Here is a 17,474-nt window from a genome sequence, read left to right as displayed (position 1 = left end):
AGAGCTGTACCCACTGGCCTACACCACAGCTCACAGCACTGCCGGATCCTTTACCCACTGAGCAAGGCCAGGGATCAAACCTTCAACCCCATGGTTCCTAGTCAGATTTGTTAACCACTGAGCCACAACAGGAACTCCTCCTAAGTATTTTTTACCACAATTTTAAAAGGAATTTCTTACTTCTGAAAGTTAATTCTTTTTCTTTTTTCTTTTTTTTGGCCACACCTGTGGCATATGGAAGTTCCCAGTCCAGAGAGTGAATTCATGCTGCAGCTGTGACCTATGTGCCACAGCTGTAAGAACACCTGATCCCTAACTCACTGTGGCCGGCTGGGGGTTGAACCAGCACCTACACAGCAACCGGAGATGCTGCAGTCAGATTCTTAATCCACTGCACCACAGCAAGGATCTCCAAAAGTAATTCTTAATTCACCTTTTAGCTTGTCCCTCTTTAGAATAACACTTAAGTTTTTTAAATATACTTTTTTTTTGCCTTTTTTTAGGGCTGCACCTGTAGCAAATGGAAGTTCCCAGCCTCGGGGCTGAATCGGAGCCACAGCTGCCGGCCTACACCACAGCCACAGAAAGGCTGGATCCAGCCTATGACCTACACCAAGGCGCACGCACAGCAATGCCGGATTCTTAACCCACTAAGTGAAGCCAGTGATTGAACCTGCATCCTCATGGATACTAGTCGGGTTCATTACTGCTGAGCCACAATGGGAACTCCAGACATTTTTGCCAACGGTTAACATTGCTATGATACAATATTATGTGTTTACACGGACACACACACTTTAGGATGATTCATTCAACTACAGCCCAAATCACTTTTTGCTATACTTAGTTTTGGCTCAAATTTCTAAACTAGTACTCATTTTTCGGTTTTTGTTTGTTTTTCTACAAAGACTAAAGCAAGATGAAATCTGTTGCTGTCTGGCCACTTCCTCAGCATGTGGAAGTTCTTGGACCAGGGATCAAACCCGAGCCATAGCAACAACCTGGGCAGCTACAGTGACAAAGCTGTATACTTAATCTGCTGTGCCACCAGGGAACTCCATTTTTTTTTTTTAAACAGACTATTCAAAGTAATTTGATTTCTATCTTTGGTTTTCTAAGTACTCAACCTCATCCCATTTTAAAAAATTATGAAGTTAATGTGCTTAGTCACTTAAATTAGTGATTATATGAACAAATTTGAATCCAGGAAAGGAAGGTGAAGGAAAACGGAAACAATCATTTGCTGAATATCTACGTGCAAATGTTTAACACTATTTTTACAAATTACTGCTTCCATATAATACAACTTAAAAAAGGTCTTCCCCACCAAAAAAAAAAAAAAAAAAAAAAAAAGGTGAGTTCCCACTGTGGCTCAGTGGAAATGTATCTGACTAGCACCCATGAGGATGCAGGTTCAATCCCTGGCCTTGCTCGGTGAGATCCGGCATTTCTGTGAGCTGTGGTCACAGCTATGGCTATGGCTGTGGTGTATGCTGGGAGCTACAGCTCTGATTTGACCTCTAACCTGGGAACCTCCATATGCCATGGGTGTGGCCCTAAACACACACACACACACACACACACACACACAAAAAAAAAGTTCCCCCCAACTGTCACAACATCAATGTGATAGCTTCTTAAAAGAAGAAAAAGGTTTATTCAAAGCTGGCTCTGGCTGTTCTTGCTCCCTCTTCAGTTAACAAAAGCCACTATTTTAGAAAAATACTTTACTTTTTAATTTTTATTTATTATTTTGTCTTTTTAGGGACAAAATACATCTTATATGAGAAAAAGTATATATATATATGTATAGCTAGGTCACTTTGCTGTACAACAGAAATTTACAGAACATTGTAAATCAATTATAACAAAAAATTAAAAAAAAAATACATCTGAGACTTCCTGTCATGGCTCAGTGGTTAACGAATCTGACCAAGAACCATGAGGTTGCAGGTTCAATCCCTGGCCTCTTCAGTGGGTTAAGGATCCAGCGTTGCCATGAGCTGTGGTGTAGGTCGCAGATGCGGCTCGGATCCTGCGTTGCTATGGCTCTGGCGTAGGCGGGCGGCTACAGCTCTGATTAGACCCCTAGCCTGGGAAACTCCATATGCCATGGGAGCGGCCCTAGAAAAGGCAAAAAGACAAAAAAAAAAAAAAAGAAAATACACCTGTAATCAGTTCTTCATAAAACTACGTTGATTACTGTCTAGAATGTACATTTAATGAATGATTTGCCCTAAACCATATTAGTAGCCCCTACTTTAAAATCAAACAACAACAAAGAAACAGTTCACCTCTCTCAATGAAGGTTTTGGTGTATTTTGTAAGAGAGAAATGACTGTTTTTTCCTGGTTTAGGTTTTTAAAGCCTCTGTAAAATGATCAGAAGATTCATCAGGCAAGTGTGAGATGAGTTAATTCCAAATTTAACTACTAAATTTAAGCTTTGAAGGCCTATATTTTTTGAAAGCCATTGCCAGGTTCTTATTTATTTCCAAACACATTAGATCCCAGAATCAAAAACGTCTTAGTATATAATATCTTAAAAAGGGAGAGATGTGGCTTTTTAAAAAACTGCTGTGATGAAACAATGTTTCATTGTTTGCAATCTGTTTCAATTTAATAAACTGACAGCCATTATTGTCTTCAGAGTTAACTCTAATTTTATGAAAAGAAAAAATCCCTCATATAACATTATCAAACAGACATGAATCCATACCACTGGGGTACATGTTGAGGTATCTGTTGTGACCAATAATAAAACTTTTTTTTTCTAATTATCCAGCTCCTCTGCACACTAAATTTCTATCTTCCATCATTCAGCCAGGCATATAATTAAAATATTATTTGAATGTATTTACTACCATAACGTACAATTACAAACTTATCCTAGAATCACTGGCTTAAAGTACCAAATATCAAATTTTGTTTTTAAGTCTGAATTCTAACTCTCTGATCATTAGTTTTTCTCATTTTTTCTTTTTATGGCTGTACCTGAGGCATAGAGAAGTTTCCAGGCTAGGGGTTGAATTGGAGCTACAGGCCTACACAACAGCCACAGCAACACCAAATCTGAGTGGCATCTGTGACCAACGGCGAAGCATGCAGCAATGCCAAATCCTTAACCCACTGAGCAAGGCCAGGGACTGAATCCTCAAGGAGATTACGTTGGGTTCTTTACCCACTAAGCCACAATGGGAACTCCCTATCCTCATTTTCTATAAATGATATAGCCAATTTTATCCTCATCTTAGTGTGAGTACAAAACCTCAAAAAATGTCCATAAATTAATAAGCACTTAAAACACATAGCAGTGAAAAATGTAGTTTTAAGCTTTTATTCAAATTTTAAATGACCCATGTGGGGACTATGTCATCAAACCAAGAAGAAGGAGTACACATCACAATCAGAACTATTAAATTCTTTAAAAAAATATGAACTTCCCTTTCCTTCAGATTCCATATGTAGTCTTTGAAAAACAAAGAAATATAGAAAGAATTTAAAAAAATTATCTCACCTTCACCATCCTAAGATAATACTGTTAACATTTTACCAAAAAATTCTGGACACTTCACGAAATCAAGAGTGCCTCTTTCCCAGAGTTCCCATCATGGCTCAATGGTTAACAAAACTGACTAGTATCCATGAGGACGCAGGTTTGATCCCTGGCCTCAATCAGTGGGTTAAGGATCCAGCATTGCCATGAGCTGTGGTGTAGGTCATAGACTCGGCTTGGATCCTGCGTTGCTGTGGCTGTGGTGTAGGCCAGCAGCTATACCTCCAACTTGACCCCTAGCCTGGGAACCTCCATATGCCATGGGTGCAGCCCTAAAAACACACACAAAAAATAGACCAAAAAAAAAAGAGTGTATATTTCCCGTTTTACTCTGTGTTACCAAGTATATCTATGATTGGTATGTGATACTTTTCTATTTCTCTAAAACTAGACTTAGTTTTATTGACCCTGGATAAGTTCACTATATCCAGATCTCCAGCTCAGTTTTTCAGCTTTAAAGACTTCAGATAAGAGGTTCTCAAACCAAATTACTCAGAAATAGAAAACAGGCTTCCTGTGAGATACAGAAATAGAGATACTAGAATCAGAAAAATCCATAAAGGCACCCTGAGAGTTACAACTACTAGGTATGTGGGATTACACATGCAATGAAGAACCTGAAAGTGTTTTATTTCTGCAATTGAGCTTAAATTCTAACAACATATAATCTAACTTTAACCTACCATCAGTTTCTGGATAAAAGGGCAAAACAATATATATAATGAAGAAGGACAAATACAATGAAAACAAGATGAATGACCCCAACTCCGTGGGTAATTTCCTTCACTAGGCACCCATTTCTTTCGTATTTATGTAGAAATGTTATAACTTGGCTTAATATTTGAGCTGCAACAACTTTTTAAGTATGGCACAAAGGGAATTTAACAAATGATTAAAGGGTAAATAAAACATGTACCAGAGTAGGGGGTCATAACAAACCTTCATCTTAATAGCATATCACTGAAAACTCTCTAAAAGACTACGGTCTTGCTAACAGTCTAAGATTAAGGTTATAAATGAAACTCCAATGCACACATGCACTCTCATGCATGCACAAATACTATTAAAAATATATACCAGAAGACAATGAAAACAGTATCAACATGCTTATTTGCAAGTCATCTTGAACTCAAATGTCTCTAGCGCATAAGTTCCATCATGGCAAGAACTGTATTTGTACAGTAATACCCAAATTCCGACCTCACTGTTGTATACTGGTAACTCAACTGATCAGAGTTTTAGAGCATCTCAGAAGTCATCTTATTTAAAATCTCCTAATTTAAAAATGAGATTAAGAAACCACTGCAGAAAAAAAAGAAGAAAAAAGCCACTTTGAAAAGGTTCAGGCTCCTTATCCTTCCAAACTTATTAACAAGCAACATTTATTGAATGTGGCTATGTATAAAAAAATAACAAAATAAAATGGAAAGGAATGTGACAGTCTCCTCCATACTTGCTTAGCTAGACAAGAAAGAGAACAACTGTTATCACTAACAGTGGACTGGTTAAGTGCTGAAAGAGCAGACTGAAATAATGACATCTTACTCCTTTGGTATCTAAGGCTATTGTATCATCAGTTTCAAGCAAGTAGTTCCTTAAGAACAGAGCCCAACTGTCATTCTCAGGGGATACTTGCATCATAGGGAGTACAAGCTTATAAACCACTACCACTTCAGCAAAGCTTTCACTTGAGGAAGAACTGATCAATGATGCTGGCAGAGGCAGTTTTATATCTTCTTCCTAAATGTCAGGAATCAGTAGATCTAGTCAAGGACTAAAAAATAACTCAGAGCAAAATGTGCCCCAATTTTTCTGTGAAAAATTTTAAATTCAAAAATAAACCAAAAATTCTCTTGTCGCATAGCAGGTTAAGGATCCCACGTTGTCACTGCAGTGGCTTGGATCTCTGCTGTGGCACATGTTTGATTCCCGCCCTAGGAACTTCCACATGCCATGGGAGCTGCCAAAAAAAAAAATGTTTAAAAAAAAATAAGCCAAATGTAAGATAACAAAGGATAATCAAGGTATGCAAAAAAAAATAAGAAATAGAATTAAATATCTGACCAAATAATAGCAAAATATTTTCAAAGGAGTTAAAAGGCTAAGTTTAAAAATGTTAGAGTTCCTGTTGTAGCGCAGTGGTTAACAAATCTGACTAGGAACCATGAGGTTGCAGGTTCGATCCCTGGCCTTGTTCAGTGGGTTAAGAATCCAGCGTTGCCATGAGCTGTGGTGTAGGTTGCAGAAGTGGCTCGAATCCCCAGTTGTTGTGGCTATGGTGTAGGCCGGTGGCTACAGCTCCGATTAGACCCCTAGTCTGGGAACCTCCATATGCCACAGGAGCGGCCCTAGAAAAGGCAAAAAGGCAAAAAGACAAAAAAAAAAAAAAAAAAAAAAAAAAAAGTACTAAGATGGAGTTCTCCTATGGAATAGCGGATTAAGGATCCAGCACTGTCACTTCAATGGCTCAAGGATGCTGCTGTGGTGTGGGTTAGATTCCACATGTCATGGGTATGCCCCCCACCCAAAAAAGTAGAAAACAGGGCTCCAAACTGAAATGGGAAAACAAAAATACGGCAGTTGCAAATAGAAACAACAGTTTTTGGAATGAAGACTTAGAATCACATATTAAGGTCCACAGCTAGTTTTAAAAATTCCTAAATATAAAAAAGATTTTCTGTCTCCTCAAAATAACCCAACCTATAATCTCTGGGGAAAATTAAAGAATATTAAGTTGATGGGTAAACTTCCTGACTAACATTAGACTGTTAAAGGATACAAGAGTGGATATATCAAAGAAAACATTAATATTTGAAATAAAATCATCAATGTTTGAACAATGTAATATGAAGGCCATATTCATATCCGCTTAAAAGCTATTTTATCTTTCATTTCTTGTAAAATAAATGGAAATTTTGCTCTTGGGAAAAGATAGTCAATGGTATATGTTGAACTATAAAACTTATAGTGAAATGTGTATGTGTTCATAAAGGTAAAGTACTCATAGCTGCACTATTTCCTGAGAGTCAAATACAAAAAAACCCTCCATCAGTTGTAGAATGGATAAATCATAGTATATTCATACAACCTAATGTTATACAGCAATAAGAATGAACAAACTACTGCTATAAGCAACGACATGGATAAAACTCACATACAAATATCAAGCAAAACAAGTAATACACACTGGAATACAAATTAGATAATTACAGATACATAAAAGTTCAAACAGGTAAAACTAATCCAAGTAGTTAGAAAGACAGAGTCAGGGGTAGTGACTGGGAAGGCACTGGTGCCAGTGGGGGATGCTTTTGGGATCCTGGTGGTATTTTCTTTTTTTTTTTTTCTTTTCAGGGCCACTCTTGCGGCATATCAAAGTTCCCTAAGCCTGAACCACAGCAACACAGGATCCGAGCCACGTCTGCAACCTACATCACAGCTCATGGCACTGCCAGAACCTTAACCCAATGAGTGAGGCCAGGGATCGAACCCAAATCCTCATGCATACTACCTGGGTTTTGTAACCTGCTGAACCACAATGGGAACTCCCAGAAGTACACAGAATTTAACGATGAAAAGTTAAGAATCATTCAAATCTGAATCACAGTGGAGAAGACCGAAGAAGACTTTTTTGAAAGAAATGGGGATAAGTCAAGATGCCGTATTTCAAAATCTAATATTTTTAGCAAACTGACCTATAATAAAAAAAAAAAAGTGGAATCACTCATTTTCCTTCTTTACATAGAAACAATTTCTTTACCATTATACCCTAAAAGTAGACACAGAACTGTGCATCATTATGTTGTACACCTGAAACTTACATACCTCAATTAAAAAAAATACACACAAAATTCACAACTTGCAATGATTAATATCTTTGTAATCTTTTGAAATGTAACATATTTTTTTTTGGCCACACCCATGCCATGTGGAAGTTCCCAGGCCAGTCATCAAACCCACACCACGGCAGCAACCCAGGCTGCTGCAGTGACAATGCTGGATCCTTAACTCACTGCACAAGAGAATCCCTGAAATGTATCTGTATTTTAAAGAAACTGATTATTTGGTAAAATTTTGGCATTTTAAACTCAATAAAAAAGAAAGGAGAAATAAACAATTTGGAAACATTTTGGGTAGGAATACTCCCTTAGAGGCAAAATGAGGGCATCAGGGGAGGGGATGAGTGGAAGATTCTTGCAAGAATCACTTTCTTTACATATTTATTTTTCCTAACCCACTTCTGTACCTAAAATTTTCCTTAAAGTTTCACTTTTTTTTCCCAAAAAAGTAACTTTGAGTTGATGATTTGGCGAGAAGAGGATTTGACCAGGTACAAGTGGCAGTATGTATGGGTCATTTAAATTAGCAAAGGTCATTTGAATTAGAAACAATCTATATATAACTGTTGACATACCTATATGTAATTTTATAGATATATATAAAACTACACATAATTATTTAAACTGTGGAAAAACATTATTATTTAATGTAAAGTTTTGGTAAAAATATACAAGTGCACAAATCATTGGTGATTTTTCACGAAGTGAACCTATCTGTGTAATCAGTAATGCCTAGATCAGAAAGTTCCTGTCATGGCGCAGTGGGAACCAATCCAATTAGGAACCATGAGGTTGCGGGTTTGATCCCTGGCCTTACTCAGTGGGTTAAGGATCCAGTGTTGCCATGAGCTGTGGTGTAGGTTACAGATGTGGCTCGGATCCCATGTTGCTGTGGTGTAGGCCAGCAGCTGTAGCTCTGATTAGACCCCTAGCCTGGGAACCTCCATATGCCATGGGTGTGGCCCTAAAAAAAGTGGGGGGGGGAGTAATAAAATATTGTAGTTCCCTTTGTGGCTCAACGGGTTAAGAACCTGACTAGTATCCATGAGGATGCAGGTTCGATCCCTGGCCTCTCTCAGTGGGCTAAGGATCTGTGTTACCATGTAGGTGGCAGATGCAACTCTGATCTGGCATGGCTGCAGCACAGGCCGGTGGCTACAGCTCTGATTCAACCCCTAGCCTAGAAACCTCCATATGCCCTAAAAAAAGAAGAAGGAAAAAAAAAAAAAAAAAAAAGATAGCATAGCTAAAAGCAAATATAAGTTGTATATGTTATTCCCAATTTTTGAAAATCTAGTTGTCCAATGTCTGCCCATCCAAGAGATGGAAATTGGATTGCTATGTTCCAAAAAATTGAAAAAATTATTAAACACTATTCTCTCAACTGGTGGCTAAACCTTAAAAAACATTAAGATATACTTTCACATCTCACTGGAGATGAGGTGCTGTTCATATTTTTATGAGGAGAGCCTACTTTTTTCTCAAAGCTTAGAAATTATTCAAGTGATAGAAATGGAGTAAGAAACAGAGTTTTTTTTTTTTTTTTTTTTTTTTTTTTTGTCTTTTTGTCTTTTGTTGTTGTTGTTGCTATTTCTTTGGGCCGCTCCCGCGGCATATGGAGGTTCCCAGGCTAGGGGTCGAATCGGAGCTGTAGCCACTGGCCTACGCCAGAGGCACAGCAATGCAGGATCCGAGCCGTGTCTGCAACCTACACCACAGCTCACGGCAACGCCGGATCGTTAACCCACTGAGCAAGGGCAGGGACCGAACCCGCAACCTCATGGTTCCTAGTCGGATTCGTTAACCACTGCGCCACGACAGGAACTCCCCAGAAACAGAGTTTTAAAACTGTTTTTCTGGTAACAGTGATAATCCGATTTGCACTATTTTCCCCTAGTGTACACTCAACACTCAGATGATTTGAGGAGGATTGTGTTAGAATCTTTGACTGCTGAAAGTTTGTGTGGAATTAACTGGCTAATACATGGGTTCGGTCTTTGGCATTGGTTTTTTTAGTTCCATGTACTGATAACTAACTTGAATCAGTTTAGCCTTTGTTGGTTTGCTGACTCTACCTGGGTTTGTATATGAGAATTCTTTTAGCACTCAAGTATTGATTTTGTATCTTTCATTCATTACATATATGTGTGTATATATATATATATATATGTATGTATATGTATGTCTGTTAGATAAGAACACATGGCTTTATGAGACTCTTAACACTGTGTCCTCATGGATACTAATTCGTTTCCGCTGCGCCACGATGGGAACTCCTCTTATTTGGGGTGTTTTAAAATGAAAAAAAAATACATATATACAATGCATTCATTTTCAAAGTAAAGTATTTTTGATATTTGCCTTCAACTAAAATACATTATGTAAAGGAAGTTAGTTGGTTTCATTTCTCTATTTTCTAAGGATTAAGTTTAAACACATTTCTTGTGTTAACTAAATATATATAAAATCCTGAAGCTATGCATATGAAGACACCAAGCTATGGTGAGAAAAGAATATGTGTATAAAGTTCATAATGTCATCTACAAACCTGTCAAAATTACTATTAAGGTCTAATTTAACCCACATTTTTTCCTTCCTGAAATAGTCTAGTCTGTAACCATGAGCTAAAAAATTACTTAACACCCTTTATTCATAACTTATGAGTAATTCAAAGGAAATCTACCCTTCTTTGTACAATGAGTGCTCAGTGATCTCATCAACAAGCTGGAAAAACATGGGGCCCATCACTGCAATTTCATCTGGAGACAAATCTACATGAGGTAAAATTATGATCAGAAAGTTACTTAGAAAATGTGAAACCAAATGATTTAACAATCACTGGCATCAGACTACTGTATCAGCCTCTGACAGGATAGATGGGATAGGACAGGCAATAGATGTGCTGCAAGGGCTAGGTTATTTCTTTCTCTGAAAGCAAAAGAGATATTCTGCCAAATACATTTCAGTATCTCCCCGTGTTTATGGAAAGACTAGGTGATATCAATCAAATTTGAAATTCTTCTCTACTTACTATGCATATTCACTGCTGTGTAACGGCCATTGCACAGAACTGCTGAGAGGGACAGTATATAAGAAAAGTGTCTGGCACAGACTCTAGTACATAAGAAGAAACAGAGTCAATGTTTATTATTATTCCAAATACTCATTTCTTCTGTTTTCTTATTCTTTCTTCAAAGAATATTTCAATTCACCAGACATAAGATTAGTGGTTTTTAACTGCAAATCAGCTTCTCTGAGGTTATACCACATCACTTAGACTGCATTTTGGTGTATGCCTGAAATTCTTTGACGACTCATATTTTATCTTTAAGGTTTAGTTTTATAAACAGCTGCTTCCATTCCTATTATTTTTAGTATTTAAAAAAGCTGTTATTTATTGAGCATCTACCTTATGATAGACACTTTATTATCTTTTACCTTTACAATTATTATAAGGCAAGGGTATTACCATCCCTGTTTTAAAGATAATAAAGTAACATCCAGAGAGGTTGCACTGCTTGCACCATGTCAAAGAGCTCGTTAGTGGTGTAGCTAGGACTAGAACCCAGGTCTAGCTAGCTCTAACTCTGAGAGTTCTTCCCATCATACCACCCTCAACTGTCTCATTCCTTCCATTTTGCTTTTTTATAATTTTATTTTCAGAGGATAACAACTGCAATTTGGGGTATCTTACTTGCAATCTCACATATTAACCAGAGTTCTCTGGAAGACAAGAATGCAATTTACAGGGATGAAAAATTTGAGAAATGGAAGGTCTAAAACAGAATAACCTTTCAGGGACCAGTGGGACAAAATAAGACACAAAATAAGAGCAACTTGTTATGCACAAAAGAGGGGACAATAGATCTCAAGTTGAAATAGCTCCTTAGTATATATTGTTTATTTTCAAAGTTAAAAGAAATACAAAAAAAAAAAAAAAAAAAAAAAAAGGCTGAGAAAAAACTCACTACCCTTGAATTCTGCCAAATTTTAAATTCAGGGGTCCTCACTAACAGGTCAGGATCTACTGGCTACTCTTACCTTACCTGGTCGGTCTCCAAGCTTTTCCCTGTTTGGCCCTGCCAGAATTTCCAGTAAAGAAAAAAGCCTATAGGTAACCCATACGCCTTAACAGCAAAACTCTAACATTAGCATGGTCATGATCACAGCTCTATTCCTCAAATAATTTCTATGTGTTGAGAAAACAAGCTACACACACACACCACACACACACACACACACAGAGTTGAGGGGCATTTCTCCTCTCATGGCTTTTAAGTATTTTGAAGGTTTAGCCACAAGATGGGAGACTAGTGACCCATAGTACTTAGTTCCTAAAAGAGGAAAAATCACGTTCCTTGTCCAGAACTCTTCTATCTAGAAAGGTTGCAGAAGTTCCTTATTCTGTAAGCAGTAGGAAGAATCTGAAGGTAAAACATCCTGGGCTAGAACAATCCTACAGAAAGCATAATTAACATTCATGATTATAACACTCAGGAGTTTCCCAGCTGCTGCATATAGTAAATATGTAGCCACCTCAGGAATATTTTCTGTAATACTACACATACTAAATTATTTCACCAAGTTCACTTAAAACACACACACACACACACACACACACACAACTATAAATCCAGGATCACAGATGAGATTGTAATTCCACAAATATGGGACTAAAGAGACTATTTATGTTTTTATTTTATATGATTATTTCAGAACTAAAAAGTAATGGCAAAATCCACTAATATATTGTATCCATTAAATCTCTGAATTATAAATGAGCATACAGTTAAAATTTCAGCACTTCAATCTTACGAATTTTCCGATAACTAGAATTCTCCAAAACTTCCATGTCAAGATTATTTTCAGAAGTCAAATTTCATCTTTTATTAAAATATAATAAATGAGAAACTATCAACAGATAAAATAATCAATCAATGGAGTAATTCCAGGTAGGAGAATTTGGCAGCTGAAGGCAGGTATGGAAATGGGACTTCTGAATTTTAAATCATGTGCATTTAATACCAAAGTAATAAATTTTGACAACTAAAAACTAAAAATACTTAGAATACATAGCACTTCTGCAGACTTGTAAGCTTTCCTCATACTTACTTCTAAAAAAAGACCACCACATAGATTTCAAGATAAATTCAGCAGAACAAGTTGCAAAAACCAAATCCTTTTAGGATTTTAAAAGAAAACAAATATATATATAAAAAAAAACCAACCTCACACTACTTTCAGTTTCACTGAATCTGGAATATATTATCAAAGTGTCCCCATGTGAAACACAAATTATTTTCTACTAAGCTTAAAGTGTTATGTGAAATCCTAAACTCAGGAATTTAAATTAAAAGCCTAAAAATGGTAATGATTTGTATTTCATCTTTAGACAGTGGACCATTTCAGATAAAATGAATAAAGACAGCATTCCATGAAATATCCAGGTCAATTATTTCCGTATGCGAGGTTTAAGAAAATCTTCCCCGTGAAAGGCTTTGAAAAGTCCTCATAAGATTTCACTTAATTAGGCCGTTTCTTTCTTCTTCAAACACTGGCCATCACAAACATTCAAATACATAGATAGGTAGATTAGATAGATGGATAGATAGAGAGATAGATATGGAGGAAATGTCAAGGAAGTTTTAGACTAATTAAGCTGTGGGCAAAGAAGCAACTAAAAACCAGTTCTGACAGATCTTTTGCTTGAAAAAAAAAAAAAAACTACTACTCTGTAACTGTTTTATTACCACTATAAAGCCTGAAGTCCACTCTTTATATGAAATAAGTAAGTAATTTATGTATAGACTGAATTTACTTAAGTTGTCTTAAAACAGTAAGTCTCACTTTAATTCCCTACTTGGAAGGCTGTCTGATCCACTATTATGTAACTCTACCCAAGACTCTAATGCAAGAGTTACATATCCATTAAGAGTTAGTAAAAAGTAAAACATGAGCGCACATACACAGATTAGCTGTAGTTCCTTAATTACCTTGTCAAAATTATGAAACCCAGCAATTTTCAAGCAAACAACAAAACTTTTTCTATTCAAACCAGAAATAGTGACACTTTGCATACTCCATAAAACTTTTAAAATAAAAGAGCATTCTTCCTGGCTAATTTCTGATCATTATGCAAACTGAACACTTAAAAATATAATCAAAATGTCAACATTCAAAGAATGACGTATTTTTTTACAGATAGCTAATAAAACTTCATTATTTCGTCTTTCATTTTAACTGTTTCATTCATTTTGAGACCTTTTATTTGCTCTCTAAAAGACCTATAGCATTTTCCCTGAAGGCTAATCAGTAAGTTCTTTTCCCCTCTGTGCCAACATAGAATCTCCAGAACAGCTTCTACTAGCAGCAGCAAAGCAACAATTCTACAGTGAATTTGATTTACCATTTCAGTGGGTACATACTGAAATTCTGATTCGTGAACATCTTAGTTTATGGATATCAATGAAAAAGAAAATGACACTCTGGCATGTGACTGCCAACAACCAAGTCACTTTACTTCAAAAGGAAAAAGATTTTAATAACTAAAAAATCTCAAAAAAAAAAATAAAGTGGTAACCAAAATATTAGTGCCTCAACTAAGTTTGAAATTACACACAAATCGTGAAAAGGCAATTCAAAACAAACATTTAAAAGTACAAAACAAGACTAAAATAAGTTTGGCTGAAAGGATCTGATTCAGTTAGTAATTAGCAAATCGGTACATCTTGAAAAAGCTTACTTCTAGTAACAATCCTTATGCTAGGGCTTCAATCTAGTGTCATTGTTTTCTCAAAAAAATTTGTCAAGTCTATTACATATAGTGCCAGTTCTGGAAAGAGACTTGAATATTATTTGAATGGAACACAGGAGAACCCTGACATGCAAATGTAAAAGGAAATGATGAAACTACAAATATTTTTAACTTACAGAAAATTGGTAAACGTATCAAAGTATCATTAAAATACATTTACCAAAACGTTACACTAGACCTCTAACTGGCTTGAAACATCACATTCTTTCAAGCAACATATAGCAAACAGCTTTCACAAGGACTAACTGTAACAGTGACTAGTGAAAACCCTTTAAACTATTTCTCAGATCATCACCTCCCCCTTTCATTTAAGTATTCTGATCAAGTACAACAATGAAACAATTTTTAAAGAAAGAAAGTATAATTTTAAGAAGTCATTTAATCTTAATTCCTGTAATCAAAGGAGGTGTGACAACCAACGCACGTAAAATTAACCTTAATCCGCCAACGAAAACATGCAAAATGTCTCCTAACAATTCCCTCCTCCTTAAAAAAAAAAACGTACACATAAATATGGTACTGACCTCCACCACCACTGAGAGCAACTAATTAATAAATAGTTACTTTTGGAAACCAAGGTGCAACACCCCACCTCCTAAATATCCTCAAATAACCACATCATCGAAGTAAAACATTATTTTTTGCTAAAGCAAGAATTCAACCCCCGGGAGCCTCAGCCCTTAGACAATGGTGGTTACCAGACAGAGCTGCACAGTTGGGTCCAAATGACACATTTCACTAGGCCTTGGACACAACACACACATACACACACGCACATTCTCCCTCCCAAGGGGCCAGTTCTAAGGAAGGGGCGTTCAAATCCCACTAAGAGACGGAGGGGTAGCAGAGTGGCGTGGGGGTACGCCAGGGGGAAGACAGGCGAGAGGGGTGTCAATGGAGCGGAAGGGTAACTGCACTGCACGCGAGGGAGGGGGCTGGAAATGGCGATGGATTCTATATTTATTTATTTAAAGGTCTTGATTTAACGGGTCCTTCCCAGGGGCTCCGTAACTAAAGCCAAACTGCGCAGCAAACATTGTGGGGTTGGGAGAGGAGTCGCTGCTCCCCCTACCCCGTGACTAAAGGGGGGGCGGGGGAAACAAGTTCCCCGGCCAACACCTCCGACCACTCCGATTCCCCCTCTCCCCTCCTCCACAGGAAGGGGGGAGTCTGTTAGAGAAAAGGGGGAAAACAAGTTCCCCAGCCAGCCCCACCACCCTATCACTCCTAGTCGTTCCCCGCACCTTCTATTACAAGCGGGAGACCAAACGGTGGAAGGCTTCCGAAAAGGGGGAAATCCCACCCTTCGCCTTCCCCCCACCCACCAACAGACTCCTGCGAGGTTCGTGAGCGAGCGGAGAAGCCAGAGGGATGGGTGGGGAGAGAGGGTACCGAGTCCCCGAAACCAAACAAAGCGCGGCCTGAGCTAGAGCCGGAGCGAGTGGGGAAGCCACGGCTTTTCCTGCCGGCCGGGGCCCCGGCCGGGCTGACACTGCGGCAACGGGGGACCCGCCTCCACTCAGCCTCCGGCTCCCACCCTCGGGCGCACAGGCCGCCCCCGCCCGCCCTGGCCTCCCTCCCCGCGGGTCCCGGCCGGTCGGGCGCCCAAGCCGGCGGGAGGCAGGGAGAGAGCGCGGCCTTACCCCGCTCGCCGGCGTTGTTCCGCTCCTGGGGCAGCGGCGGAGGCGGCGGTGGTGGCGGCGGAGGCTGCTGCTGCTGCTGCTGCGGCGGCGGCGGAGGCTGCTGCTGCGGCGGCTGCTGGGGCGGCTGCGGCGGCGGCTGCTGCGGGGGCTGCTGCTGCTGCTGCACCGGGCGCGGCCGCGACACTCGCCTGGGTCTCCGGTTGGCGGCTCGGACGGAGTTCATTTGCCGGGCTGAGGTGGCGGCTTTGGCGGAGGGACACACACACACACGCACACGCACCGCGAGCTCCGGAGTAGGAGAAGGGGGTGGGGAGAGGGGAGGAGGAAGGAAAGGGGGAGAGGGGAAGGGGAGACGGTAAGGGCGGAGGGGCGAGCGAGACCCCTAGTCAAGAGAAAGGCCCGTGGAGACAGACAGAGACCGAGCGAGGCCGGGCGGGCGGGCCTGACGCACGGGGAAGGCCGAGGCCGCCGGGCGGGGCGGCCGCGAGGGACGGAGACAGAAAGACGGGCAGAGGGAGAGAAAGAAAGAAAGGGCGTCTGCCCGCCTGGGGATCCCGAGGCGAAGCGCGGCGTCGGCGGCAGAGGAGACAGACCCCGGTCCCGCCGACTCCCGAGCGGCGTCTCCGGCGGCGGGGGGGAGTGGGCGGGCGGGCGAGGAAGGGAGAAGGAGGAGAAGAGAAGGAGAGAAGGGAGGGAGGGAGCAGGGGGCGCCCGGCTCTTTTTTTCCCTCTTCCTCCCCCCCGCACCCCCTGAAAGAGATTTCTGAGAGGAATTTTTTCTCTTTCTTCGGCCTCTTCTCTCTCCTCCCCCCCTTCTCTCCTCGGCGAAGGGGAAATGAGTATGAAGGGAGGAGATAGGGGGAAAAAGAGGCGTCGTCGTTCCTCCTCCTTAAAGGAACCTTTCCTCCTCCTCCTCTTCAGCCCCGTCGCCGTTGCTTCTGCTGCTGCTCCGTGGCAGGAGGAGCCATTGACACCGCCGGAGCCACCTCTCGCCCAGTCGGTCCCTCCCCGCCGCGGGGCTGGCCGGGGGCGCAGGGGAGGGCCGCGGGGCGGCGGGGGGAGGGGCGAATGGGCGGGGAAGAAGAGAGGAGGGGATTCCGGCCAAGCAGCCAATGGGAGGCGTTCATACAACCTTCGGCCCAATGGGGCTTCCGCTCTTATCGCCAAGTCCCTTCCTTCAACGCCCTGTTTCCTCTCTCGGGTTTCTCCCTCCCCCGCCAAGGAGGGGGAAGGAGGAAAGGGGGAGTGTGGCGGGGCGGGTGATAATGGGGAGGTATCAGGGCATATAATAGAGCGGGGGGTGGGCGAAGAGAGCGTTAGTGCGTAGCGACGATTCTAGGAGAGGAGGTGCTGGGAGGAAAGGGCGGGGGCTGCTGATGTAATGGGGAGAAGTGATTAATCCTTCGGTTCGCTGTTTCAGCCTATCCCCCCTTTCCTTCACCCGATTTTTTAAGCGGAAAAAAAAAAAAAAAGTGGAGCAAGGTAGCCAATCTTTGATAATTTAGGCTTCTTGTGGTAGGTAGGTTCAAAGTCTGAGCTGTAGGGAGCGCTAGAGATTCTGTGCCCTTTAGTCAAGCTGAGGGTATTTGAGAACCTTGGAGATCCACTTTACCGATCTTTAAGC

General features: G+C 40.4%; 1 protein-coding gene across 1 annotated transcript in view; it reads right to left on the bottom strand.

Annotated features, from left to right (window-relative positions):
* Window positions 1–16,894, bottom strand: part of FBXO11 (F-box protein 11) — a 96,222-nt gene extending 79,328 nt beyond the window's left edge. The window contains exon 1 of the mRNA XM_003354838.5: window positions 15,852–16,894. Coding sequence (XP_003354886.3) covers window positions 15,852–16,074 — 223 coding nt within the window. The 5' untranslated portion in view covers window positions 16,075–16,894. The remainder of the gene's footprint in view (window positions 1–15,851) is intronic.

Source organism: Sus scrofa, chromosome 3 (assembly GCF_000003025.6).
Source record: "Sus scrofa isolate TJ Tabasco breed Duroc chromosome 3, Sscrofa11.1, whole genome shotgun sequence".
NCBI classification, from domain to species: Eukaryota; Metazoa; Chordata; class Mammalia; order Artiodactyla; family Suidae; genus Sus; species Sus scrofa.
The sequence above is the reverse complement of the archived record's forward strand: the minus strand, read 5'-3'. Positions and strand labels throughout refer to the sequence as shown.